The sequence below is a fragment of the Peromyscus eremicus genome, chromosome 5 (genome assembly GCF_949786415.1).
Source record: "Peromyscus eremicus chromosome 5, PerEre_H2_v1, whole genome shotgun sequence".
Classification (NCBI taxonomy): Eukaryota; Metazoa; Chordata; class Mammalia; order Rodentia; family Cricetidae; genus Peromyscus; species Peromyscus eremicus.
In genome coordinates, this window is record NC_081420.1 from 125,669,807 (window position 1) to 125,696,541 (window position 26,735).

General features: G+C 47.7%; 2 protein-coding genes and 1 non-coding gene across 3 annotated transcripts; 2 read left to right on the forward strand and 1 right to left on the reverse strand.

Moving 5' to 3' along the window:
• The first annotated feature begins 3 nt into the window (after positions 1–3).
• Wdr83os (WD repeat domain 83 opposite strand) lies at positions 4–1,400 on the forward strand. The gene is made up of 4 exons (XM_059264470.1): positions 4–173; positions 285–390; positions 859–956; positions 1,028–1,400. The coding sequence occupies exons 1-4, from the start codon at positions 124–126 to the stop codon at positions 1,092–1,094; spliced, it is 321 nt and encodes a 106-aa protein (XP_059120453.1). The 5' UTR covers positions 4–123; the 3' UTR covers positions 1,095–1,400.
• Positions 1,401–2,428: 1,028 nt separating this feature from the next.
• Man2b1 (mannosidase alpha class 2B member 1) lies at positions 2,429–26,735 on the forward strand. The gene is given in 26 exon segments (XM_059264473.1): positions 2,429–2,614; positions 3,571–3,673; positions 3,810–3,983; positions 4,464–4,657; positions 11,474–11,606; positions 11,837–11,982; positions 13,388–13,504; positions 16,084–16,166; positions 16,250–16,370; positions 16,439–16,517; positions 17,037–17,146; positions 17,389–17,496; positions 17,735–17,851; positions 18,532–18,717; positions 21,672–21,769; positions 21,867–21,984; positions 24,159–24,277; positions 24,360–24,402; positions 24,404–24,462; positions 24,611–24,698; positions 24,803–24,883; positions 25,326–25,460; positions 25,463–25,561; positions 25,818–25,973; positions 26,068–26,170; positions 26,543–26,735. Coding segments are annotated over 26 exon segments (3,057 nt in total). The 5' UTR covers positions 2,429–2,455; the 3' UTR covers positions 26,671–26,735.
• On the reverse strand, positions 9,200–9,363 carry LOC131912157 (U1 spliceosomal RNA). Its single transcript, XR_009379563.1, has one exon. It is a non-coding gene; the product is annotated as a U1 spliceosomal RNA (small nuclear RNA).

A 26,735-nucleotide genomic window follows, 5' to 3' on the forward strand; every position in this document is an offset into this window, starting at 1 on the left:
GTCCTAGTCCCGGAAGCAAAAGCCCTAGACTGCTCGTGTTACTCTTAAAAGCCACCCTTCATTCCCACAACGGAAGCTGCTGTTCTAGCAGTGAAAGAGGTCCGGCGTGGTCTTTGGTTCGTTATGTCCACCAACAATATGTCCGACCCACGGAGACCCAACAAAGTGCTGAGGTGAGCAGTCCAGCAAGTCATGGCAAGGCGTCTCTGGTCGTGGCCGTGGTCCACGCCAAGTTGTCAGCCCAGGTGGGACTTGATCGCTTCTGACCCTTGAACATGTCGCAGGTATAAGCCTCCGCCGAGCGAGTGCAACCCAGCTTTGGACGACCCGACTCCGGACTACATGAATCTTCTCGGCATGATCTTCAGCATGTGCGGGCTCATGCTTAAGGTGGGCGGGGTTGAATTTCCCTAGGCTTCTGTGGCTCCTCCTGAGAATGAGGCCTGGGGGCGGGTTCAGAAAGAGGCGAGTCCTCTGGCTGTGCTGAAGGTGGGGAAGGGGGTTGAGGTCAGCGGGGAGCCGAGCTATGGTGAGGTTTCCAATTTAGGGAAGTTGGGATTGCAGTTGATGAGCACATAACTGAGCGGGTCTGAGGGTAGGGCCTGACTTTGAAGCAATTTACAGAGGACTCTTGGAAGAAGGGCAGGGTCCTTAGCGTTTGGGAATGTGGTGGGGTCAGAGATACAAGATACACACACATCGGGATCAGAAGCTTGGAGTAGGCTTGGTACTGAAGGGTTGGTACTTCCTGGGCCAAGGTCCAAGCTGCAGGTGGAACCTGATATCTGAGGATCTGGGTTGTGGGGGCTTCCTGGCATACTTCTCACTGATCCAATCTTCCCACCCACCTTTCTTCAGCTGAAGTGGTGTGCTTGGGTTGCCGTCTACTGTTCCTTTATCAGCTTTGCCAATTCCCGGAGCTCGGAGGACACTAAGCAGATGATGAGTAGCTTCATGTGAGGATCCTGAGTAAGGGGATGGGGTCCCATGCCTGCTCTCTAGGACTGACACCTCTTTTCTGTCTCAGGCTCTCAATCTCTGCCGTGGTGATGTCCTATCTGCAGAATCCTCAGCCCATGACGCCCCCGTGGTGATGTCTACTAGAAGGCTTGGATCCTGGACTCCTGTCCACCTTCTCTCTGGCCTAGCCTTTGACTGCCTCCAACCTGCCCTTGGCTGCTGTCTGTAAACTCACCTGAGTGTTGTCTCTGGTCTCCCAGCTGAATGAGGGAGGATGGCCCTTTCCTTGGGGTCCTGCTTCTGCTTTGACAAAGGGGTAAACCCGCAGACTTCCCTTTTATCTCCCTCCCCTGGCTACTGTTATGAGAAACACTGTTCATGTTTCTAAGTATTCGCTTGTTTTCTTGTTGAAACCAGTTGATAAAAAATTTTCCACTCTGGATGACATGTATCACTTCTCTTTTGTTCATGGGGTGCTCTGCCCAGTGAAGACCGGCCTGTGTGTCCCTCCCCCCCTTGAGATTTTTTTTTTTAACGAGTTAATGTTCATATTTCTTAAGGCTCATGTCTTACATCAGGGGTGAGACAGTTATTTCCACACTTGGATGACTGTTGTCCCAGCCAAACTGACTAATCTTGGCTTTGGTTTTCGTTTTTGTTTGTTTGTTTGTTTGTTTATTTATTAACCTACTTGTTTATTTTGAGGTGCTGGGTATGAAATGCAGGGCTTTATACATTTTACACAGGTGCAATACTGTAGAGCTATATTTCTAGGTTTTATTTATTTGTGTATTCCTATAAAGCTCTAGCAGGCCTGGTAATCAATCATATATCCTAGGATGGCGATATTCGTGCCCCAGCCTTCAGCATGCTGAGATTACACCTATACACCTACACACCAAACTCTGGCCCTGGGTTTTCTTATTAGAGCAACAGATTAGTGAATAGACTGGTTGGGGTTGGGAAGGGTATGGAAGATTCAGGGTTCTTCCTCCCCTACAAGGCCCTTTCAGCTCATAAGAGGATCAGCTTCTGTCCAGACCCAGCTACGTGCCTCATCTCTGGCAGTTTGTTAAAGTCCCAATCCCCACAAGGCAAACCAGAACTGTTTTCTACTCCAGCTTCCAGCCAAGCTAGGCCCTTACAGGACCCATCCCTAAAGAGAGTGTGATATCCTAGAATCCCATCTACGCTTTCCATTCCTTAGGAAACACTGCTGTCTACTGGAAAAGTTGAATCCTTTGCTCACACTCATTATCAAAGCCTTACAGCTAAAGTCTTCAGCCAAAAGAGCCCTAAGTGGAATAGGTGTGGGATTCAGACCCAGTCCTTCCCTGTGCTCCAATTCCTCAGTACAAAACTCCACAGCCTCTGTTTGTAGATGGCCGAGGCCCTGCCCCCTTCCGCGCTGATTGGCTGGCTCGGGTTCTGGGGGCGGAGCGTTCGCGGGTACTTAGCTAGGCTAGGGAAGCCCGCGGAAGCGGCCGCCAGGACTATGGGCGTACCAAGGCTGGCCTCTGGTGTCTGTGCTGGTGGCGGGAGTGCTGGGTGGCTCTGGATGGGCTCCTGCACCCTCGGTTCGCCTGGCCTGCCTGTTTCCTTTCTCTTTTGGTTGTTATTGGCCACACCTGGCTCTTGGGCCGCAGGCTACGAGGTGAGCTGGGGCCTGAGGGCGGAAATGTCCTTGGGCTAGAGTTGAAGCAGAGGTGTGGGTAGCACTGATCTATGGTGACTGCTGCTGATCTGATGGTGTGGTCTAAGTGCGTGCATTGGGTCTCTGGAAAGGTCTGGCGTGCGTCTGAGAACAGGGCTGCATGTGATTGTATCCACTTCCTGTGACTCCAGCTGGCGTGCTAGGACTTTGCATGCACTTAAATGTGATTAATGTGGCGACGGATGAGCAGTCACTTGAGACAGGGCTCTAAGCTGTGCACAGGTTGTGCTTGCTATGGTTCCACTTGCATGGACTCGCTTTTTGGTGACAGTACATTCCCCAAAGCCGGCTTGGGGCAGCTCTGCTGGAAAGCCTGCCTTGCAAATCCTACTATATCACCTGGAAGCGCTTCCCCTCTTCCCTTTCTAGAGTTATGTGAGCGGGGCCGCTCATCCCCAGCTTCATCTCCCTTCAGGTTGCCTGGAGTCCCAGTTTGGCCTCTCAGCTTCCTGGCTCCGGGTTCAAGTCACCTCTCTACACCATGCCTCGGTGTGGTGTGCCAGTCTGTCAACTAGAGCTAATATTGCCCCACATCTCAGGCTGGTTGCCTGATGTCTGGAATGCTTAGCTCACCTCAGCTACTACTAAAGTTGTTACTTTATGAAATCTGCTCTATGGGGTTTGTGCAAAGTGGGAATTGTGTCTATGAGCACAATACTCTGTGTGTCCTACCTGAGGCAGCCTGGGACAGATTATGCTCTTTGACCTCTCTCTCTGTCACTCCAGACTCAAGACCTGTGCTTTTACCACCTCCCTGCCTGCTTTGTAATGGTGGCCGTCAAGACTACTGTCTTGAACATGCTAGGCAAAGATTCTACCTTAGAGCCCTCAACCTGCTGGCTTCTCAACTCTCGGTTACTGACAGGGAATGTGTATGTTCTGGGGTCTCTGTGCAGACATGTCCCACAGTGAAGCCAGGCATGCTCAATGTGCACCTGTTGCCTCATACACGTGATGATGTAGGCTGGCTGAAGACAGTGGACCAGTACTATTATGGCAGTGAGTACAGAGTCGGGGGCCCTTTCTCAGTTTTTCAGGGACCTGGACATTGAGGTGAGAACAATGAGTCATCTGGACTTTTGTATCAAGGTATGTCTCCTAGTGGTCCCTCACTGCCTGACCTTCATGTCCACAGGCCTAAATGATATTCAGCATGCATCTGTTCAGTATATCCTAGACTCGGTAATCCCCTCTCTACTGGAGGATCCCACCCGACGCTTCATCTACGTGGAGATGGCTTTCTTTTCCCGTTGGTGGAAGCAGCAGACAAATGCAAAACAGGATATCGTACGGAAACTGGTGCGCCAGGGTGAGCATACCTCAAGAAGTGAAAGGAGGAAGCTCAGTCCAGCTTGATCTCTGAGATTATTTATTTATTTACTACTATTATTTATTGGGACAGTGTCTTATTACATAGCCCTTCCTGGCCTGGAACTTGATGTGTACATCAGGCTGGCCTTGAACTTGTGGAAATTCTCATGCTTCCCTAATGCTGGAATGGAAGGCCTGGGCAACCAAGCATCTCTGGGATTTTTGTCATATCATAGTGTGTTCACACTGTACCTATAGTTCTATCTGCTTAGAATCTCTCTTCATGTGGAGACCTGTATCTCACAAGGCCCCATCTACAGTGGCTTCCCAGGAAGCCAGTCATGCATATCTAAGCAGACTGGCTTGGAAACTCCCCTCCTCTCCAGCTTCAGTAACAGTGTTGTCTGTTTTCCTAGACTTGCCCATGATGGCCCTGTTCCTAACAGATACCCTTCCCCCCCTTGCATTCCTTGCACAGGGCGTCTGGAGTTTGTCAATGGTGGCTGGGTGATGAATGATGAGGGAGCCACTCACTATGGTGCTATTGTGGACCAGATGACACTTGGGCTACGCTTCCTGCAAGACACGTTCGGTAGCAATGGCCGTCCACGTGTAGCCTGGCATATTGACCCTTTCGGCCACTCTCGAGAACAGGCCTCTCTGTTTGCCCAGGTGCCAGCCACCCTATTTTCTTTTGGACCTGCCCCTTAGCTTAACTTCAACTGTTCAATTAGCTCCTCAAGCCCTGCCCTTCTCTAGCAATTTCGGGGACTAGACCCCACCTGGCTTGCTGAGACCCCACCTCGTGGGTGAATTTGACTCCTGTGAGTTGAGTGGTCTGTGTCCTAGGGCACCACAGGTTTAAACTGCTTTGCCTCTCTCCAGCTGGTTTGGTCCCTTCCCTTGAGCCTGCTAGGGTTGAGGCCACCACTGAACAGTGACCAGTGTCGCCACCCTGCTTTAAAACCAGCTTCATGTCTGTGCTGACCTATTCTCACCTCAGACTGCAGAGTGGAAAAGCCTCCTTTGTGCCTTGACATAACCAGGGAGGTGGAAGAGGGTTTGCCTCTAAAGCTGCCTCTTCTTTGCTGACCCTTCTCAAGCTTAGAAGAACACATCCAGGCTTTGTGGGACCCATGCCTGCAATGTCAGCACTTGGGGGGCTGGTACAGGAATGTAGCGATAACGCCTGCGCTACCACCACCTATTCACCATGTCCGAGCGAGGGGCTGTGGATTAAAAAATAAGGGACAAGAGACAGCGGGTCATTTGCCTCAGCTGAATGTGGAATGCCAAATGCCGTTTATTGAAAGAGGGAGGAAACCTTAAATACAGGCTTACAGCACAATGGCGGATCCCCAGAGGGCAGAAGTTTGCTACTGAATGTTCTACATTCTTGCATCTAAGCTGTTAACGCCCAATATGCAGGATACACAAACAAGGAACTTCCCTAAAGCATTCAGGAGGGTGGATACCGGCAGGGAATTAGCATAGAGAGGACATCTGGTCAAGGTCAGCAAGCAGGCAACAGCTTTACTCAATATGGGAGGAGACCAGGGCCCTACAGGTCCCCCCTTTTTACTAAAAAATGAGCTTCTGACTTAGGTTGTGTGGGACGTCAGCAGGTCACCTTACCCGTCATGGAGACACCTGCCCAGGCCCCGCAAGTGCTCTGTCTTTAGGTTGGTGAGCACCCCCCAAGCATTACCTGTCTCTGAATACTCATTATCATACAGGCTCAACCACGTGAGCTGTAGAGTAAACTGTTGCCAAAGATCTCAAAGTGGCGCTGGGCTTGCAATCTGTGCGACCCAGAAAAGACCAACAGTAGTCCTAACCCACCCATAGCCAGGAGGCTAAAGGCGATTGAGCCATTCCCTTCTTAAACGAGCCTTACTGCAAATTGGAGTCCTTGTAAGGTGGTATCCCATACGCAAATGGAACTTGAGTTTTAATAATTTTTACAACTTTCAAAGCCAATTAAAATGTATAAATGTAGAATTAAATTTATCATGCCCAATATAATAAAAGATTAACTAACTGTGGTAGCTACTTATGCTGCCAGGGTAGGGTCTCCATTATGCTAGCTGTAGAACTTAATTATGAAATAGCCATCCCAGAAATAGTAGCAGCAGTGGCCACCACTGTTATAACAGCAACAATGGCAACAGCGATGTCAGAGTCTTCTGGAGCGTGTGAGCATCATCTGTGTCTAACTGCCCCGGTCCACTGGCATGTACGCAGCTCCAGGAACACGAACCACCAAGGCCCATTTTTCTTGATCCCAGCACTACTTAGGCTGGCAGGTCTGCAAAAGAACAACTAAGAACCATAAACAAAAACAAAAACAGCAAACAAGGAGCAGAACTAATGGTCTCATAAATGGCTACATTCAGGCTCACAAATTTTAAGGTGTCTTCAAAAGAGGCTAGATGAATTTCAGGAGGCCAATAGATGTTGCATAGAGCCATTCCTGAAAAGTAGGTACTACACCAGCTTGAAGAGGGTTGCAAAATGTGAAAAGGCTTAGCTGGCATGCTACTGATAATAAATGGAGGTCAGTGACCTTCAGAGTTATCCTTAATCTCCAAGGTGTGACACATTCTCAACATTTTTGAAAAAAGTTACCATACATTACCTTCTGAAGAATCCAACCACATGGCTACAGTTCCTAGGCTTACAATAATGTTTGCCAAGGCTGGCAGTATTGGGCTCTCAATCCCCATTGACATCAGAAGGGGAGAGTTTTTTTACGAAGGCCCAATAGGTCTCTGCCATGTCGGGATTCAGCAGCAGCCACAGGGTGCACACAGCATTCAGGAACCCAAAGAGGAACTTCATTGTCCTTCGAAAAGACACAAACAGATCCCCGGGCCCACACCAACACCGGATCGGGTCCCCTCTAAGTGCCAGTAGAAAGATCCTTCCATCGCACCAGAGGATGATTCGCAACAGGAGCCCTCCAGTGCTTATCTGCAGCTGATACTCCAGCAGAATCCACCGATAAAAAATTTAAAATATATAAAACAAGGGAAAGAATAGAATGTGGAGAGGAGAGATGAGCCCCTAGCTCCCCCCTTTTTACTTTAGCAATATATGTTTTTAAGGTAAGATGGCAGTGTTCTACTATAGCCTGTCCTTGAGGATTACAAGGAATACCAGTCTTATTAACAATAGAAAAGTCTTGGCAGAATTTTGAAAATCCCGTACTGCTGTAGGCAGGACCATTATCAGTCTTTATGCATTTTGGCACTCCCATGTAAGGAAAAGCATGAAGACAATGATTCTTTTTTTTTTTTTTTTTTGGTTTTTCAAGACAGGGTTTCTCTGTGTAGCTTTGCGCCTTTCCTGGAACTCGCTTTGGAGACCAGGCTGGCCTCGAACTCACAGAAATCCGCCTGGCTCTGCCTCCCGAGTGCTGGGATTAAAGGCGTGTGCCACCACCGCCCGGCGTGACAATGATTGTTTACATCCTTAATCTTTTCCTCTGAATGAGCAGAAGCAAAAATTAGAGAAGAATATGTATCAATAGACACATGGACATATTGTAATTTTCCAAAGGAAGGCACGTGTGTGACGTCCATTTGTCACACATGATTAAGTAAAAGTCCTTGGGGATTAACTCCCAAATGAGGAGTAGGTAAAAATTCAACACAAATAGGACATGATTTAACTATCTGGATGGCTTGTTCCCGGGTTATGCCTGTATGATGAGGAAGAGATCCAGCATTAAGATGATAACGATGCAACTGAGTAGCCTTATCAAAGGCAGAACAAACTAATGTGACAGCCATATGAGTAATGGCATCAGCCCTCTGATTACCTTCACTTAGAGGTCCAGGCAATTGAGTGTGAGCTCTAATATGGCCCACATAAAGGTTATGTGAGCGGGACCATATAAGTCCTTGCACTTGCAATAAATATTCATGAATGGAAGAAATGGATGGTATGTAGGCTGTTGTCTCCAAAGGCATAATGGCATGTGCCACATATTGACTATCAGTATAAATATTTACACTCTCATCAGAAAACATCTGTAAAGCAAGCAACAGCGCCTGTACCTCTGCCATTTGGGCAGAAGTGCCCTGGACTTTTATTCTCTTTACTATGTTACCAGAAACCACCACAGCAAAACCACGTGAAGTGCCATCAGTAAATACTACACGGGCCTGAGGAATAGGAGTCATCTGTACTATCTTGGGAAATATAACAGGATGCAATTTAAAAAAAAATGACACACATCATTGGAGGGGTAGTGAGTATCAAACCGACCCTGCATGGAGCATGTCAATAAGGTCCAATCATTATCATTAGCTTGCAACCATACTATTTGAGACTGGGTGTATGGGGTCACCACAATATCTGGCTCCTTACCAAAAGTTTGAACATTGATCTTGATTCCCTTAAATATAATCTGAGTAATAGCCTGTGGATAAGGAGTGATGTTTTTTGCTGGAGAAGCTGGGGAATGAACCCATAGAATAGAACCTGTTTGTCAAAATGCTCCAGTAGGTGAATGAGAAAAACAAAATATTCATGACCTAAATAATGATAGGGAAAAGATACCTGTACCTTTTCTGGGGCAATCTGTAAATTAGCCAGGCTAAGAACCTCTTTTAATTTAGAAAAGGCATCAAAAACAAGTTTTATATCTTTAGCAGCCAATAAAATATCATCCATATGAGTCAATCACAATTAAATGCCAATGTTTAGGAATTGCCATGGGGCAGGCAAACCAGGCTGTGTTGCTCCCATGAGAAGCATTTATAGCTCTAAGATCTTGTAATAGCCGCCATTTTCCTGACTTCTTGTAGAGGCCAGTTGGGATCTCAGGATTCTTGTGAAGTTATAGATATGTCCAGCACCAGAATCCAGTAATCTTTTAATCTCAATCCCATATAATTTTATTTTTAATTTAGGCTGTTTATCATTGATAACTGTTTGTCAAAACACCTTTTTCCTATACTTTCAAAGCCTCCAGTTCTACATATAGGTGCCATTTTGCAATTAAAATATGAAAGCAATATTAATCGAGCAATTTTATCACCAGCTTCTATTTTCATGGTCCTTTTTACATATACCAATTATAAAAGCATTAAATACTATCTCTACAGGATTAAGAGGTAACTTTAGGTAATACTTCTGAGTATTTTTATAAAATCTTAAAAAGAGGATCTTTTTTTTTTTTTTTTTTTTTTTTTTTTTATTTATTCTTAGGGGAGAGCGCGAATGCAGTCCCCCACTACCACAAATTATGCAGTCGAGTTTCCCGCATTTGGGGAAATCGCAGGGGTCAGCATATCCGGAGTGCAATGGATAAGCCTCGCCCTGGGAAAACCACCTTCGTGATCATGGTATCTCCCCTGCCAGGTAAGTATAGGATCTTTTTTTATAGATTCCAAGTAACATTAATGTAAATTGCCAAATATTAACAATGTGGACCAAACAATTTACTTGTATTTTATTTACTGGAAAAATAATTTTGTAACCTCTTTATCAGTAAGAGATTATTATTTATGGGTTTATCTTAGCAACATTATTTAATAAGCTAACAACCCAATACATTTCAGGTGTTATATTTCTATAGAATTAAACCAAGAATTTCTAGAAAGCAACTTAAAGAGTAGAGCCAAATTTTCAGTAATGATCAACAGACAGGAGCACACCTAATATATAGTTCAAAATTTTGAATCCTGTTCCTTTAGTTTACCTACCATGAGAATCAAACATTCATCCAAACATTTATTAAGACTATCAAAAGAACAGAACATCCTTTATTCATACAGCATTGACTTAGCATTCTATGTCCTGACCAAAACTATTTTTCACCAGAAGTTAGGCCCGTTTAAACTTTTAGTGCTAGACCCTCTCCTGGCCTTTGCTTGCTTGCCCGCCCTTGAGTCTGTTCCCCTCATCGGCCTTGTGGCTAAGCCTCCTGTCTGCTGCTCCGGGCTATCTCACACACACCTTCGCCACCATGCTGGGTGCTTGCCCCGCACACGTGCACTCACGTTTAAACTTTCTCTTACTTCCGTGAAGGGACTACCTAATGAGTTATTCCCGCCATAAGGGAAAAACAGAAAAACATTTCCCACGAAGGGATCCTAAATATTGAATTATTCCCACTCTGAGGGAAAGAAATAAAAAACATTTGAACCAAAATTAAGCAAACAGACAACAAAACTTTAAGCTCAGGGCTTGCTTGCTTGTTCATCCAGCAGCAATGAGGCCCACCTGTTGATTTTTTGTAATTCAGATGCTGCCGCTCTGTGCTGGCAGGCAGAAAGAGCTCAGAGTTTTAGCTATCCTGAAAATTCTATAATTGGAAAGAGCCTTTTCTTCCTCCATTACCACTGGGAAGAGGCTTCTTTCTTTCCTTTATCCTTCCTCTACAGGGCCCTAATCTTTAGGACTAGTTTCAAAAAATTTTTCCCCTTTTTTACCAGGAAAATCCTTTTTTCTTGATTAAAATTTTCTCTTTTCTAACAGAAAATTTCCTTTCCTTCCCTCTTTTCTATTGGGAAGATTTCCTTTTTAAAATCTTTAGCTGTCTTGCCCTATCTTAACTTCGGTGCTCTCCTGCCTCAGCAGTCCAGTTAACGGACTGAGCTAGCTGCACCCGTTTCAATTCACCCTCATCTTTTCAGTTTTCTTTAAATTGCTGGCCAGCCTTACCTTTCGGGTGTCCATCAGCTCGTCCCTTCTTTCTCGGATCTCGGTAGGAACCTCCATTTGTAGGGATAACGCCTGCGCTACCACCACCTATTCACCATGTCCGAGCGAGGGGCTGTGGATTAAAAAATAAGGGACAAGAGACAGCGGGTCATTTGCCTCAGCTGAATGTGGAATGCCAAATGCCGTTTATTGAAAGAGGGAGGAAACCTTAAATACAGGCTTACAGCACGATGGCGGATCCCCGGAGGGCAGAAGTTTGCTACTGAATGTTCTACATTCTTGCATCTAAGCTGTTAACGCCCAATATGCAGGATACACAAACAAGGAACTTCCCTAAAGCATTCAGGAGGGTGGATACCGGCAGGGAATTAGCATAGGGAGGACATCTGGTCAAGGTCAGCAAGCAGGCAACGGCTTTACTCAATATGGGAGGAGACCAGGGCCCTACACAGGAGGACTGTGAGCTTGAGGTCAGCATGGCCTCAGATGGAGATCCTGTCATGCCATGTATTTATATATGAGTGTTTTGCCTGCATGCATGTCTGTGCACCATGTGTGTGCAGTGCCTACAGAGGAGGGTTGGAGGGTTGTAGAATCTCCTGGAACTAGAGTAATGGATGGTTGGGAGCTGCCATATAGATGCTGTGGTATTGAACCCTGGTCTTCTGGAAGAGCAGATAGAACTCTTAACCACTAAGTCATCTTTCCAGCCCTGGCAAAACCTAGTTTTAGTTGAGCACTTCCTCTGTGCTCTTTCCCAACTGGGCAAGAAGGACTGCACTCATTCACTCCATCCCCTGTTCTGCACTCCAGATGGGTTTTGATGGCTTCTTCCTTGGGCGCGTTGACTATCAAGATAAATTTCTTCGGAAGGAGAAACTGAAGATGGAGGAGGTGTGGAGGACCAGTGCCAGCTTGAAGCCCCCAATTGCTGACCTCTTTACTGGTGAGGATGTGGGAGGGTAGGGGAGTCACACAAGACATCAAGCTAGAAGGGTCCAGGTGTGATTTTGTGATAAGCTGTGATTACCCTAGAATTTTTATTAATTTTTTGAGCTGGGCTCTGTGTGTTCTTTTGGTACTAGCCCTTTCTAATTCAGAACTCTATTCTGGGTAGGACATGGCAGGCTCTGACCCCAGGGCAGGTCTGGGTGCTGAGTCCAATTTGGTTTAAAGGTGTGCTCCCCAATAATTACGACCCTCCGAAGAACCTGTGCTGGGATGTGCTATGTGAAGACCGTCCCATAATGGAGGATCCTGAAAGTCCTGAGTACAGTGCAGATACTTTGGTCAGTGACTTCCTGCAGCTGGCCTCTTTACAGGTAACACAGGTATCTAGACCATGGGCCATAGCATGCAGGCACAGGCACCTAACCTTTCCCAAAGCCCAAGGGAATGCCTTCAAGGGGTTTCCCTTTGGGATTTATTCTTCCTTAGAAGGATACACAAGAAGCTGGAGAGATAGCTCTGCACTTAAGAGCACTTGCTGCTCAATTATGAGGACCAGAGTTCAGATCCCAGCACCCACATTATAAGCTAGTCATCCTGACTGCAAATTCCTGTATGGGAGTTATTTGGAGCCCTAGCTCCAAGGGGTGTAGAGACAGAAGGCTCACTGGGGCTTCTGAATTTCACCCTAGCGAAGAAAATGCAAGTTCCAGGTTCAGGGAGAGACTCTGCCTCAAAGGAGTAGGTGGAGAAGGGTAGGGGGACATCTGACACTCTCTTCTGATTTGTGCAGGTGTGTGGAGGCAAATGCATCCCTCACAAACATGTGTAAACACACACACACACACACACACACACACACACACACACACACACACACCTTATTTAAAAAAGAAAACCAGATGTGGGCCAGCTGTGGTGGTGCACACCTTAATCCCAGTACTGGGGGTAGGCAGAGGTAGTCAGATCTCTGTGAGCTCGAAGCCAGCCTAGGACTACATGGGGAGACCCTGTCTCCAGACAAAACAAGTAAATGAACCGAAGAAGTGGAGCAGTGTGACTGCTCAGTGGATAAAGGTGCTTGCTGCCAAGCTTGACACCCTGAGTTCATTTCCAGAACCCACTTGGTGGAAGGAGGGAAGTGACTCCTGTACATTGTTCTTCAGTCTCCAAGCTGGTGCTGTAACATGCACACCATAGTATGTGTCTCTCACTCCATAAATAAACATGAAGTAGGAAGAGGAGGAGGAGGAGGAAGAGGAGGAGGATGCATGAGAGAGTATGGCTCAGTGCCCTGTAGCCTCATCTGAGTAGTGGACCCTAGAGTCCCTCACAACTACTGGCTGTTTTTGTTGTTATTTTCAGATACGGTCTCCTGTAGCCCAAGCTGGCCTTGAACTTGCTATGTAGGTGAGGCTGGCTTTGAGCTTCTGATCCTCCTGCCACCATTTCCTGGGTGCTGAGAACATAGATGTGCACCACCATGTCTGATTTCTGCAGTGCTGGAGATTCAACACTCTACAGACTGAGCCACATCCCCAGCCCCTCACTGGTTATTTTTGTGTTTCCCTCTGCTTCTACATGCCATAGTCCCCATGTATTCTTGAGTGTGGGTTTTGTTTTGTTTTGGTACTGGGGATCCAACCTGGGGTCTTGAGCATGCTAGGCTAGTACTTTCACACTCAACTACACCCCTAGGCCCCCAGGTGTTCTTTTGCACACTTAGGTATAGGGACAGTCCAGGACACCCTGGCCTGAGGATTGCTTTCTCACCTATAGCAACAGTATTACCGAACCAACCACACTGTGATGACCATGGGTTCAGACTTCCAATATGAGAATGCCAACATGTGGTTCAAGAACATGGACAAGCTTATCCGCCTGGTCAACAAGCAGGTCAGTGTGCCTCTGTGTGTGTGTGTTAACGAGCTTTCTTTCACTATAATCAAACGCCTGAAATAGTCAAGTGATAAAGGAAAAAGAGCCAGGCATAGTGGTACACCCCAGTTCTAGGGCCACTGAGGATTGCTTAGAGTTGGAGGCCAGCTTGGGACACACACACACACACACACAGACACACAGACACACACACACACACACACACACACACACACACACAGATATACACACACACACAGACCCTGTTTCAAAAACAAAATCATACACAAAACTAAAATAGAGAAAGTTACTTTAACTTTAGTTTTCCTTTTTCTTTGAGACAAGTTTTCCAGTGTAGCCCTGGCTGTCCTGGAACTCACTCTGTACACCAGGCTGGCCTCGAACTCACAGATATCTGCCTGCCTCTGGCTCTTGAGTGCTGGGACTAAAGGCATGCTCCACCCACTCAGCATAGTTTTAGTTTTGTAAAATTGTGTGTGTGCAGGTGCACATGACCGTGTTTGTTCTTGGAAGCCAGAGGAAGATGTTTAGTGTCCTGCTTTATTGGTGTCTGTCTCATCCCCTGGGAATTGAACCTGGAGCTAGGCTGGCAGTCAGCCAACCTGTACTGTACTCGTATCTGGGCCGCCTCTAGTGCTGGAGTCCAGGCTCATAGGTGGCTGTTCCTAGTTTTGTCTGTGAGTTCTGCAGATTGAACTCAGGCCATCGCACTTATATGCAGGCGTTCTTACCTGCTGAGTCATTTCCCAGCCACTTTAGGTTTTTTGAGACAAACTTTCCTGTGGATTAGGTTGGGCCTCAAACTCATTGTACACCTGAGGATAACCTTCCTGCCTCTGCCTCCCAAGTGCTGGGATTAAAGGTGCACGCCACCATGATCAGTCTCGTTATTTCTGCTTCTCTGTTCCTAGTTTTTCTTTTCTCCTCTTCCTGTCCAACCCTGCCCACTTCTCTTCTACATGGTCCTTTTCCTGTTCCTCCTCTTTCTTCTTTTAAGAAAGTTTAGTTATTTTATGTGTATGGTATTTTGTGTGCATATGTATCTGTGTACCTTGTACATGTCTGGTACAGAGTCCAGAAGAGGCCATTGGATTCCCTGACCTGGAGTTCCAGATAATTGTAAGCTGCCGTGTGCTGTTGGAAATTGAATTTGGGTTCTCTGGAACAGCAGCTGGTGGCCTTAACCACTGAACCACTTCTCCTTCTCTGTTAAGAGACAGAAAGAATCTCACTATATATCCCTGGTTGGTCTTGAAGTCACAGAGATCCACCTGCCTGTACCCTTGAGTGCTGGAGTTAAAGTCCCACCTCCTCCTCCTTCTCCTCCTCCTCCTCTTCCTCTTCCTTCTTCTTCTGCTCCTCCTCTTCCTCTACCTTCTCCTCCTCCTCCTCTTGTTCCTGTTGGGATTCATGTATGAGTTTCATATATGCTTGGCAAGGGCTTGACACTCTAGCTCCCTCTTCCAGTTTTAAAGACCCTTGTGATTATTGTGGGCATCCCAGGTAATCTCTAGTTTAAGGTTAGCTGACAGAAATTCCAATTCCCTTAAAATTAAAAAAAAAAATATTATTTTATATCCAGGCATGGTGGTGCATGCTTTTCATTTTAGCACTTGGGAGCAGAGACAAGTGGATATATCTTTTGGTAGTCTGACAGTGCTAAACAAACAAACAAACAAACAAAAAACAACAAACCATGATTTCTACCTATAATGGCATACTTAATTTTCCCATAATTAATTAATTAATTAATTAATTAATTAATTGTTTTTGAGACAGGATCTCCTGCAGCCCAGGCTGGCCTCTGCTTGCTGTGTAGCTAAGAATGACTTTGAACTTTTGCTAGGCCTGTACCTCTGGAGGGTTAGGGTTACAGGTGTCCTGGGGGTTAAACTCAGCTTTGTAGGAGCTAGGCAAGCACCGTACCAACTGAGCTGCACACGCCCAACCTCTCCCTGTTTTAAATAATTCCCTGTTGGAATTATTTAAAAAGTTTTGTAAACCAGCTAGGTGCAGCTGCCCATGCTTGTTGTCCTAGCTACCAGGGAGGCTGAGGCAGGAGGGTCACTTGAACTCAAAAATTCTAGGTTAGCCAGGGCAGCTGGATAACATGGGGAGATTGCCTCAAACAAAACAAATAAAAAAGAAAAGAAAAATTGTGTAAAATTATAGGATTATCCCTGAAATCTTTTAAGAGTGACGGACAGTGTTTGGTCTTGGCCAAGACATATGCCCACATTTGACTACCATTTTGTACTCAGAAAGGGTGTTTAGGGGCTGGAGAGATGGCTCAGAGGCTAAGAGCATTGGCTGCCCTTCCAGAGGACCCATATAGTGGCTCACAGCCATCTGCAATTCCAGCCCCAGGGAATTTCAGACTTTCAAGGGCACCAGGCAGGCAGGTGGTGCATGGACACTCATGCAGGCAAAACATTAAATATAAACATTAAATATAAACATTAAATAGAGAAATAAAAAGAACAACAACAAAAAATGTGGAGAACTCAACCTATTGGATGCCTGTGGGGCCCGGGAAGGTACAGATCCTGAGGCTCACACACGCCTTTCCCCAGCAGCAGGCAGAGGGGAGCAAGGTCCATGTTCTCTACTCCACCCCTACGTGTTACCTCTGGGAGCTGAACAAGGCCAATCTAACCTGGTATTTGGGGCAGGGGACTGGGGAGCTTGGGGCGGGGTTGGCGTGCTCCGTGGGCTGTGATTGCTCTCAATGCCCTTGTGCAGGTCTGTGAAGGAAGATGACTTCTTTCCTTATGCTGACGGCCCCCACATGTTCTGGACCGGCTATTTTTCTAGCAGACCGGCCCTCAAACGCTATGAGCGCCTCAGCTACAACTTCCTTCAGGTGAGTGAGCATGTGGGGATCCAGGAGGCCCAGAGAAGCTGCTGCCTAATATAGCCCTTTCTCCTCAGGTGTGCAACCAGCTGGAGGCACTGGCCGGTCCCGCAGCCAACGTGGGACCCTATGGCACAGGAGACAGTGCACCCCTTAGTGAGTGTCATCTGTGGACCGTGGGATTGAGTGGGGTGACAGAGAAGCGTTGAAGCTAGAAACCAAAACCATCCCTAGGGCACTTTACTTTTGGTGGTGCTGGGGATCGAACCCTGGACCTCTTGAATGCCAGACAGCACTGTTTCACCGAGCGCTGAGCTACATCCCTAGACTTCGAGATTCTTTCTTTTAAATTTATTTTTATGTGTTTTTCCTGCATGTGTATTAGTGTACCACATGCATATCTGGTGACTTTGTAGGCCTAAAGGAGTGTCACATTCCCTAGAGCTGAAGTTATAGACATATAGACACATATGATATTGGGAGTCAAACCCCAGTCCTTTGAAAGGTCAGTCAGTGCTCTTAGCCAGTGGGCCATCGATGGCTCCAGCCTTCCAGACCATTCTTAAATCTCCTAAGAACCCTGTTAACCTGCACCCGAGCTTTTGTGTGTGTGTACTTGGTTGTGGGGCTCAGAGTTCTGTGGGAGATGGCATCCGACTGATGTTCTGTTGGCAGAGGAGGCAATGGCTGTGCTCCAGCACCACGATGCGGTCACTGGTACTGCACGGCAGAATGTTGTAAATGACTATGCAAGGCAGCTGGCAGCAGGCTGGAGACCCTGTGAGGTGTGAGGGGCAGGACCTTGAAGGAACTAAGAAGGGCATGATCCTGGGTGATGGGCGGGCCCTAGAGTACTCTTAGGGGTGGGGTTTTGGGAGGAGGAGGGATTTGTGCTTGGGAGAGAAGGGGTGGAGCTTACAGGAAATGGGGCTGGGTCTAGGTAGGAGAGACTGGGTCTTGGTAAGGGCACGACCAGGCTTCCTGGGGTGCAGACCTTGGATGCAGGTCTTTTGGTGATCCTCACCAGGTTTTGGTGAGCAACGCTCTGGCGCGGCTCAGCTACTACAAACAGAACTTCTCATTCTGCCGCGAGCTCAACATCAGCATCTGCCCAGTCAGCCAGAACTCTGACCAAGTGAGTAGGGCTGGGAGGCAGGTGGGACAGAGAGGGCTCCAGAAGGTGAAGCCTGCAGTGAAGGGGATGGAGCGCTTATATAAATTATGTTTGGAGGGCCATTTTGGGTACAGGGAAACTGGGACAGCATAGTTCATCACAAGGGGCATGGCTTGTCCCGGAAGGCCAGGACTGTGTGGGAAGATGCTCCACTAGATGGGTTTGGAGGCCTGTTGTGACTCTGCCCTTCCTGCCATAGTTCCAGGTAACTGTTTACAACCCCCTGGGCCGGAAGGTGCATCAGATGGTCCGACTGCCAGTCAGTGAAGGCATCTTCTTTGTGGAGGACCCTAATGGAAAGACTGTGCCCAGTAATGTGAGTCTGCACAATGAGAGCCCCCCAACCCTAACACCCCCCACCCCCTGCTTTCCCAATGCATTTCCCCCAGATCTTGTAATATCTCCGTGAGTTTCTTCCTCTTCTGTGTGTCTCTACATCATGAACAACTCTCTCCCACAAGTGACAGCCCTTCTAAATGTCCCCCTTGGAATTTGCCCTCCCTTTCTGACCCCCTCCTCTTTCTTCCTTCCAACAGGCGTTCACTGTGTAGCCCAGGCTAGCCTCCAACTTGTGATCTTCCTGCCTTAAGCTCTTAGATGTTAGGACTGAGGGTTTTGGTCACCTCACTGTTTCCTCAGCAGATTTTCTGTTTATGGACAGCCTCTTCACTCCAGGAGGTCTCCTTTCCTGAACCTCTCAGCCCCCTCCTGTCTCTCTCTGCTTCCTATTTCCTCCCAGACTCCTAGTCTCTCTCTGTATATACCTCCACCCTCCTCCCCTTCTCTCTTCCCTCCTTCCTCTTCTCCCTTTCCTTCCTATTTCTTCTGCAGTGAACTAGGTATAGAATGTGCTAGGCAAATGCTCTTCTTCCTCTCCCAGTCACACCTAGGTTTCTTCTTCTGTCTATTCCTTACCCTCTGAGGTTGATGCTTGCACCCATGACTGGCTTTAGAAGTGTCTTCTTGACTCTTGACTAGCTTCCTCTCTCACTCAAGGTGGTGATGCTTCCCAGCTCCTACAGTAAGAAGTGCCGATGGGAGCTGGTGTTCTCCGCCTCAGTGCCTGCCCTGGGCTTCAGCATCTACTCTGTGGTCAAGGTGACTGTCCATAACTCCCAGGCCCAGAGCCTTCAGGCCAGCCCCAGGAGACCCAGGTCCTATGTCTTGGCCATTGAAAATGAGGTGAGACTCTATTTGAATCTCCTTTCTTGCCTCTGTGACAAATTTAAAGAGTTATAAAAACTGCTTGGATTCTGGGTCCTTGGGTTCTGGGTCAGTCTTTGGTTTATACTTGTCTCTCCTGATTGTGTGTTCTTTAGTGAGGAAAGTGCCCTTTGAGCCTCACTTTCCTTTCTGGAGCAGCTGTGTAAACCTAGTGTAACCATGAGATTGCTATAGCTGTGTCAGGGCCCATGGCAGGTAGGTGTTCAGGGGACATGGAAGGTGATGTGTGATATTTTGTTTGTGTTCTGACAAATAAAGCTTGCCTGGAGATCAGAGGGTGGAGCTAGCCACTAGTTAACCATAGAGGCCAGGCAGTGTTGGCGCACACCTTTAATTCTAGCACTTGGGAGGAGGAAGCAGGAAGATCAGGAGTTCAAGGCCACCCTGGGCTTCACGAGGTTGAGCCAGTCTAAAGAGAAACAGAGCCAGGCATCGGTGGTGCAAGTTTTTAATCCCAGCACTAGAGGGGTGGAGACAGGATTATAAGGTGGGTGGAGACAGCATCTTGCCCCCATTCAGTCTGAGGATTTGCAGAGGTAAGAAGTTTGTGGTGGCTGGCTGCTCTGCTTCTCTGATAATTTAGCTTTCACCCTCAATATCTGACTCCAGGTTTTTATGATAATTAGGATCATGCTTCAGGAAGGCTTCTTTGATAAGGAGACAGCTGAAGGCTCAGACTGGACTCAGTGACAGACACTTGCCTAGCATCTGTGAAGCCCTGGGCTCCATCCCCAGCACCTCAGAAATAGTTATAAATGAAGAGCTAGTATCTTAGAGTTTTTACTGCTGTGATGAAATACCATGACCAAATCCAGTTGGGAGGAAAGGGTTTATTTTGCTTACACTTCCAGGTAACAGTCCATCACTGAAGGAAGTCAGGACAGGAACTCAAGCAGGGCAGGAACCTGGAGGCAGGAGCTGATGCAGAGGCCATGGAGGGTGCTGCTTACTGGCTTGCTCTTCATGGCTTGCTCAGCCTGCTTTCTTATAGCATCCAGGACCGCAAGCCCAGAAGTTTCTCCACCTACCATGGGCTGGGCCTTGTCCCATCATTCACTAATTTAGAAAATGTTCTACAGGCTTGCTGTTATATCTTATAGAGGTATTTTCTCAATTGAGGTTCCCTCTTCTCAGATGACCCAAGGTTTGTGTCAGGTTGACATAAAAGTACCCAGCACAGCTGGGAAATGGCTCAGCAGGTTAAGAGCATGCACTGTTCTTGCAGAGAACCCAAGTTTGGTTCCCAGTACCCAAGTGTAGCAGCTCATAACCAACTGCCTGTAAGTCCAGGTCTAGGGGGACACAATGCCTCTGGCCTTGTAGGCATCTGCAACCATGTCCACACACCCACCTATACACATAATTAAAAATAATAATAATTAGTCTTAAAAAGAATGCCCTGGCCAGGTGTAGTGGTTAATGCCTTTAATCTTAGCACTTGAGAGGCAGAGGCAAGTGGATCTCTGTGAGTTCAAGGTCAATCTGGTCTACAGAGTGAATTCTAGGACAGCCAGAGCTACATAGTGAGACCCTGTCTCAAAACCAAAACAAAACAAAGAAAAAACCCAAAACTAAACCAAACCAAACAAAAAAAACCCCCAGGTAAGTGAAAGAAAGAAAAGCTGATTTGAGACCTGGCATATTTGCTTCTTGCGCTCCGTCTTTCATAAAACATACTAAAAGTTGTATCAGGATGGTGTGGACCTTGGTGTGGTGCGGTGTGTCTGTAGTCCTGACACTTTGTGGGCACAGTTAGCATTGGTGGGGCTTGCTGGCCAGCCAGTGTTGTTGAGTTGGTGAACTCCAGGTTTAGTGAGAAACTCTGTCTCAAAAAACAAGGTGAACAGCCTAGTCTACGTAGTGAGTTGAGGCTAGCCAGAGGCACATAGTGAAAACCTCATTCAAACAATAAAAATAAAAGGGGCTGGAGAGATGGCTCAGTGGTCGAGAGCACCAGCTGCTCTTCCAGAGGACCTGGGTTCAGTTCCCAGCACCCACCTGGCAGCTCACAACTGTCTGTAATTCCAGTTCCGGGGATCTGACACCCTCACACCAGTGCACATAAAATAAAAATAAATAGATCATTGAAAAAGATTAAAAAAATAAAAATTATGGTAGAGAACCATTGACACCCAGCCAACTTCAGCCCCTTGCCTTCCTATGCATCACATGAATGTACACACACAAACATGTACACAGGCAGACATACCACACAAAATGTTATAGGATGAGACTTCTGTGAAGATAAGTAATGTCCATGCAAGTCTCATTATGACATGTTCATTGTTACTACTCAACTTTTCTTTAGATTTTAAAGGAAATGGAAATGTTCTTCAATTTTTGGGGACAGGGTTTCATAGAGCCCAGACTGACCCTGAACTTGATACATAGCTCAAAATGACATTGAACTTTTAATCTTCCGCCTCCACCTCCTGAGTCCTGGATTATAGGCATGTACCACATGTCATATTTATATGGTGCCGAGGGCAAGCACTCTGCCAACTGAGCTATGATCACTATTACAACATAAAAATATTTCTGTGAGTCACTGAAAGCCTTATGGGTTCTGGCATTCAGCTCATGGGTCAGATGATACACTGGTCAAGCTCTTGAGCAGGTGAGGACTGGGGTCACTTTAGGCTACCATAGTTGGCTCTGCTGCTATGGGGTGTACAGACTGGATCAGTATAGAATTGAGGGTCTCTGCAAAGGGCTGAGTTAGTCCTAGAGGACCATGGTGTGTAGAGAAGTGGCCAGAGGTTAAAGTTGACGGGCGCAGTGGTTACAATAGTGTTTGCTTATTGGATCAGGCACAACAGTGGACGAGATGAAGGAAGTGATTCCAGGGAGGGCTGGAGCTTTCGCTGCCGAGGAGAACCTTGTTCACATGTGTGCTCCATTTCCTCACCCAGTACATCCGGGCTACATTTGACTCTGAAACGGGGTTATTGATGAAGATTGAAAACACGGAACAGAACCTCTCACTCCCTGTGAGCCAAGGCTTCTTTTGGTGAGGAAGGGCTGCTATGTCAGGGCTGGTTGGTGCACAGAGCTGGGGCGGGTGAGAGCTGAGGCCCCTCCCTGATGCTCATTTACTCTGGTCCCAGGTACAATGCCAGCACTGGTGATGAGGAGAGCACTCAGGCCTCTGGTGCCTACATCTTCAGACCCAGCCATCCTAAACCACTGCCTGTAAGCCGCTGGGCTCGGATCCATCAGGTGAAGGTCTGTAGCCAGAAACTATGAGTGGGTTTGAGGGGTAGGGGTGGGAATATGGAATGTGGGAACAGGATGTGCCACATGTAGGGTGTTGGTGGGAACTATTTCATCTTCTTTATTTTATTATTATTTTAAATATTATTATTATTTGTGTGTGTGTGTGTGTGTGTGTGTGTGTGTGTGTGTGTGTGTGTGTGTTTCTGTGTGCACATGTGTTAGAGGACAATTTGTGGGAGTCTACCACATGGGTCCCTAGGATAGAATGTGGTTCATCGGCTTGGCAGCAAGCATCTGTACCTGCTGAACCATCTCTCTGCTCCCCAAGAAAGGTTTTCCTGTGTAGCCCAGCCTGGCCTCAAAGCTCTTGATCTTGTCTCAGCCTCTGGCGTGCTAGGATTGTGGAAGTGAGTCACGATGCCTGGCTTTACTTCTCCTTTACATGTGGAGTAAAGACCCAGGCTTCACTGCTGATGGAGAAAACCTGCTTTGATAAAGATCTCTGTCAACATGTTCACGTCCATTCCTCGCTTTGGAAATTGGAGATGAAGGGGGTGGCAGCATATAATTGCTTAGAGTTCACCAAGGTCTATGAAGTGAGTTTATGTCTTGGAATGTAGTTTAGATCACTTGCATATGAGTAAAGGCCTGAGTTCTAGCTCCATACCACCATGACAGGGAGGGGCTGTGATAAGAGCACAGGGGTGGCTGAGGCAGGAGAGTCGCAGGTTCAAGGCCAGCCTAGGCTATGTAATGTGAATTTCTCTCTCTCCACACACACACACACACACACACACAGACACACACATACAAGCTTGCAACAAAAACATGTTTGCAGCAAAAACATTTATATGTGGGTATATATTTGATAATTCACTCTTAATTTTTCTTGAGAGTCTCAAGTGGCCCCTAATGATTTTCTGATGTTTCCTTCTGGGGTGAGAAAGGAGTAGATGCAGGCTTCTTAGGCTCATATTTGATGTGATTCCCCCTTAAGCAAATTTCTACATACCTATATTAAAATATGGTTTAGAGGCCAGGTGGTGGTGGCGCGTACCTTAAATCCCAGCGCTCGGGAGGCAGAGGCAGGCAGGTCTCCAAATTTGAGGACAGCCTGGTCTCTAGAGTGAGCCCAAGGATCGCAAGGGATACACAGGGAAACCCTGTCTCAAAACAAACAAACAAACAAAAAGGTTCTTTCCTTCTGGGCATGCATGGTGGTGCATGCCTTTGATCCCAGCACTGAGAGGCAGAAGTAGGTGGATCTCTGTGAGTTTGAGGTCAGCCTGGTCTGCATACTGAGGCCCTATCTCAAAACAACAACAACAATAGAAACATTCTTCTAACAGAATGTCTGGCTGGACATCCAGGGAGGTGGAGGTCTCACATTTGCCAACATTTCTCTGTCTGGTTCTTGTCCCTCAAACTTCTTTAATGTTCAACTTCCCCTCATGGTCCAAACAGACACTCAGGCTCTGGCTACCACGTCTGTATTTGAGCCAGAGAGAGGGAAAGGGTCATTCACTGTTCGTACTACCTTGATCATTTTCCGTGGGGCAGATTGTGGCCACACAGGTCCTGATAGCACACAGATGACTAGACATGCAAAGCTGGAATCCTGTTCTAAGGAGGGAAGATGGGGCAATAGTGGATAGCAGGTAGATGTGGATTCCGTCAAGGGCTGTGTGGCCTGTTGGGCGTGGTAACACACACCTGTAATGCCAGCACTGGGGAGACAGAGGCAGCAGGATCGGGAGTTCAGGGCCAGTTTTCAGTTTTGACTCCTGCAGAGTTTGAGGTTAGCCTGAAGTACTTGAGACTCTGTGTCAGAACGAAAAAAAGAGGTGAGCTGGCCATGGCCAGTCTCTGGATTCCATCAGCAAGGGGTAGAGGTGGGGAGTGGGGGTGGGAGGGTGGAGCTGGTGAGAAGGTTCAGAGGGTACAGGTGCTTTCCACCAAGCCTACCTGTGTTCAGTCCCTGAAACCCACATGGTGGAAAGGGAGAACCTGTTCCTGTAAGTTATGCTTTGATCTCCACATGTATCTTCCACACAATAAAACCAAAGAAGCAGTGAGAACATCATACTGAGTTAGTCTGTGAGGTGGATATTAATGAGATACCCTTTTGGGGATTCTTAGCGATTTGAACGTGGCTCACACCAGCCCTCCAAATGTGCTTGTAGACAGCCTTGGTGCAGGAGGTACACCAGAATTTTTCAGCCTGGTGTTCTCAAGTGGTTTGCCTGTACCCAGGACAGTGTCACTTGGAGCTGGAGTGGACGGTGGGACCAATCCCAGTGAGGTAAGTGGCATATTTTCTGGAGTGGGGAGCAGACACAGTGGCGTATAGGAAACTCACAAGGGTCCTTTTCCATTGAGCACAGAGATAACTTGGGGAAGGAGGTCATCAGCCGCTTTAACACCCCTGATGTAAACGAATGGACAGTTCTACACGGACAGCAACGGCAGGGAAATCCTGAAGAGGAGGTGGGGAAGGGTATCATGGGAGAGTCTGTGGTGTTTTGGATTTCAGGGCCATGGGGATTTGGTGATGATATGAGGGTGGGACAATGAAGAGGAAACAGGACTCCAAATCTGATCATATCACACCTCTTCATATCACACCTCTTCCCAGACGTGATCATCGACCCACTTGGAGATTAAATCAGACTGAACCGGTAGCTGGAAATTACTATCCTGTCAACACTCGAATCTACATCTCGGTACCTGTCCTGCCACTGCCTCAGACATGGAAGCACCTCCCAGATACCTGGGGCAGGGTGGGCTCTCACCAGGGACCCACATGTTCAGTCACCCTTACACCTAGGATGGGCACATGCAGCTGACCGTGGTGACCGACCGCTCCCAGGGGGGCAGCAGTCTGAAGGATGGCTCACTGGAGCTCATGGTGAGAGGGGAGCCCCATCCAATCTGGGTCTCTCCCATGAGGCCCACCCAGACCCAGCCAAGTGTGGAGGCTGTTGTTGGTACCCATGTCCTGCCTGTGGCCCTGGTTTCATCCTCTTCCCACTTCTCCCTTTCTTGTGCTGGGATGACAGGCCTGCATCACTGTGCCTGGCTTTGGAATTGTATTTCTAAGTTCCACTTTCCCTCCTCTTATCCAGTCCCTGCTCAGGCCTTGACTTGTCTTGTGATGATCCTCTTGTTAAGCACTTACTTTCTTTGTCCTGGACTCAGGACAAAGTTGGGCCTCACTTCTGCTGGGGTCCCCTACCAGCAGACTCCCATCTTGGTCTTTAGTTTCTGTTGGAATTCCTGCAAGGCTGTACCCAGTTTCTGAACTGGGATCACTTGCTATTTCCTCACTCTTTCCTGGCCACTCCTCGCAGGTGCACAGAAGGCTGTTGGTAGATGATGAGCGTGGACTCCTGGAGCCCCTCATGGACTCAGGGACCGGGAAAATTGTGAGAGGGCGCCACCTTGTGCTTTTGAGTTCTGTTACTGATGCAGCTGAAAGGCACCGCCTGCTGGTCTGCTTGTGGAGAAGGAGGTCCTGTCCCCTCAGGTGGTGCTGGCTCAGGGTGATGGCTGTCCCTATTACTCCAGGGCAGCACCAAGGATGCAGGTGAGGGACAGCGAGAAGAGCAGAAAGGCAGATCCCAAATGACGCCTTCTAAGCCCCTCTTTTGAGGACTGAGTTCACCCTCAGTTTAAGTCTGACCCCTTAGGAGTGAGCTCCTCCCTGTTGTAAGCAATATGCTTCAGTATTGAGTTCAACCTCATCAATGCCCCTTCCCATTCAGCTTCGTTTCCTGCAAGTCAGTGCTGATTGCCAGCCAGGCTCCGACCAATCCCCTTAGACTTAGCCCTTCTTTCTGCAGTTCTCGGGACTTCGCCAGGACCTACCTCCGCAGGTACATCTGCTTACACTGGCCCGCTGGGGACCAAAGATGGTGCTGTTACGCTTGGAGCACCAGTTCGCTGTGAAAGAAGATTCACGAGGCAACCTGAGCTCCCCTGTAACCTTGAACTTGCAGGTGAGGAGGGTTGAGCTGAGAAGGAGACAGGATGAGAGAGAGACAGGCAAAAACTGGGCTTTGGGGCTGACCTGGACCCATCTATTCCCTGCAGAACCTGTTCCAGGCCTTCACTATCACCCACCTGATGGAGATCACATTGGCAGCCAACCAGCCCCTGTCCAGGGCTTCCAGGCTGAAGTGGATAACAAATACTGGTGAAGACCTGGCAGGATTCCTGCCTGGGCCTGGCAGCTGAGGGTGGAGTGTGAGGGTTGTTGGCTAGGAGCCAATGTAGAACTTGAGGACAGGGCCTTAAGAGTGAGCAGTTCAGCAAACCAGCAATGCGCCTGGAGTTTGGAGTATGGAATTTTAACCCAAGGATGTGTTGATCTCCGTCAGTGTCTAATTCTAGGATGGTGTCTGTCACCTTTGGGATATGAACACTATGGAGTTGGAGGATTTGGGGAATCTGGTGTTCAGGTATAGGGAAGTGGTTTAAAGGTCTGGATGTGAGGCCCTGGGGCAGAGTTGAGAGGTGGGTGTGTATGGCTGTGTCCAGGCCTGAGTTCTCTTCTGCTGATCACCAGGTCCCATCCACTACCCTGCTCCTTCCAAGTTGGATCCTACCTCAGTCACACTGCAGCCTATGGAAATACGTACCTTCGTGGCCAGGGTTCAATGGCAAGAACTCAGGCCTGCCAGGAGGAGGGGCTGATCTCTCCCCTTCCCTTGCTGTAACCACTCACAGACATCATTAAAAGGCTTCTACTAAGACTCAGA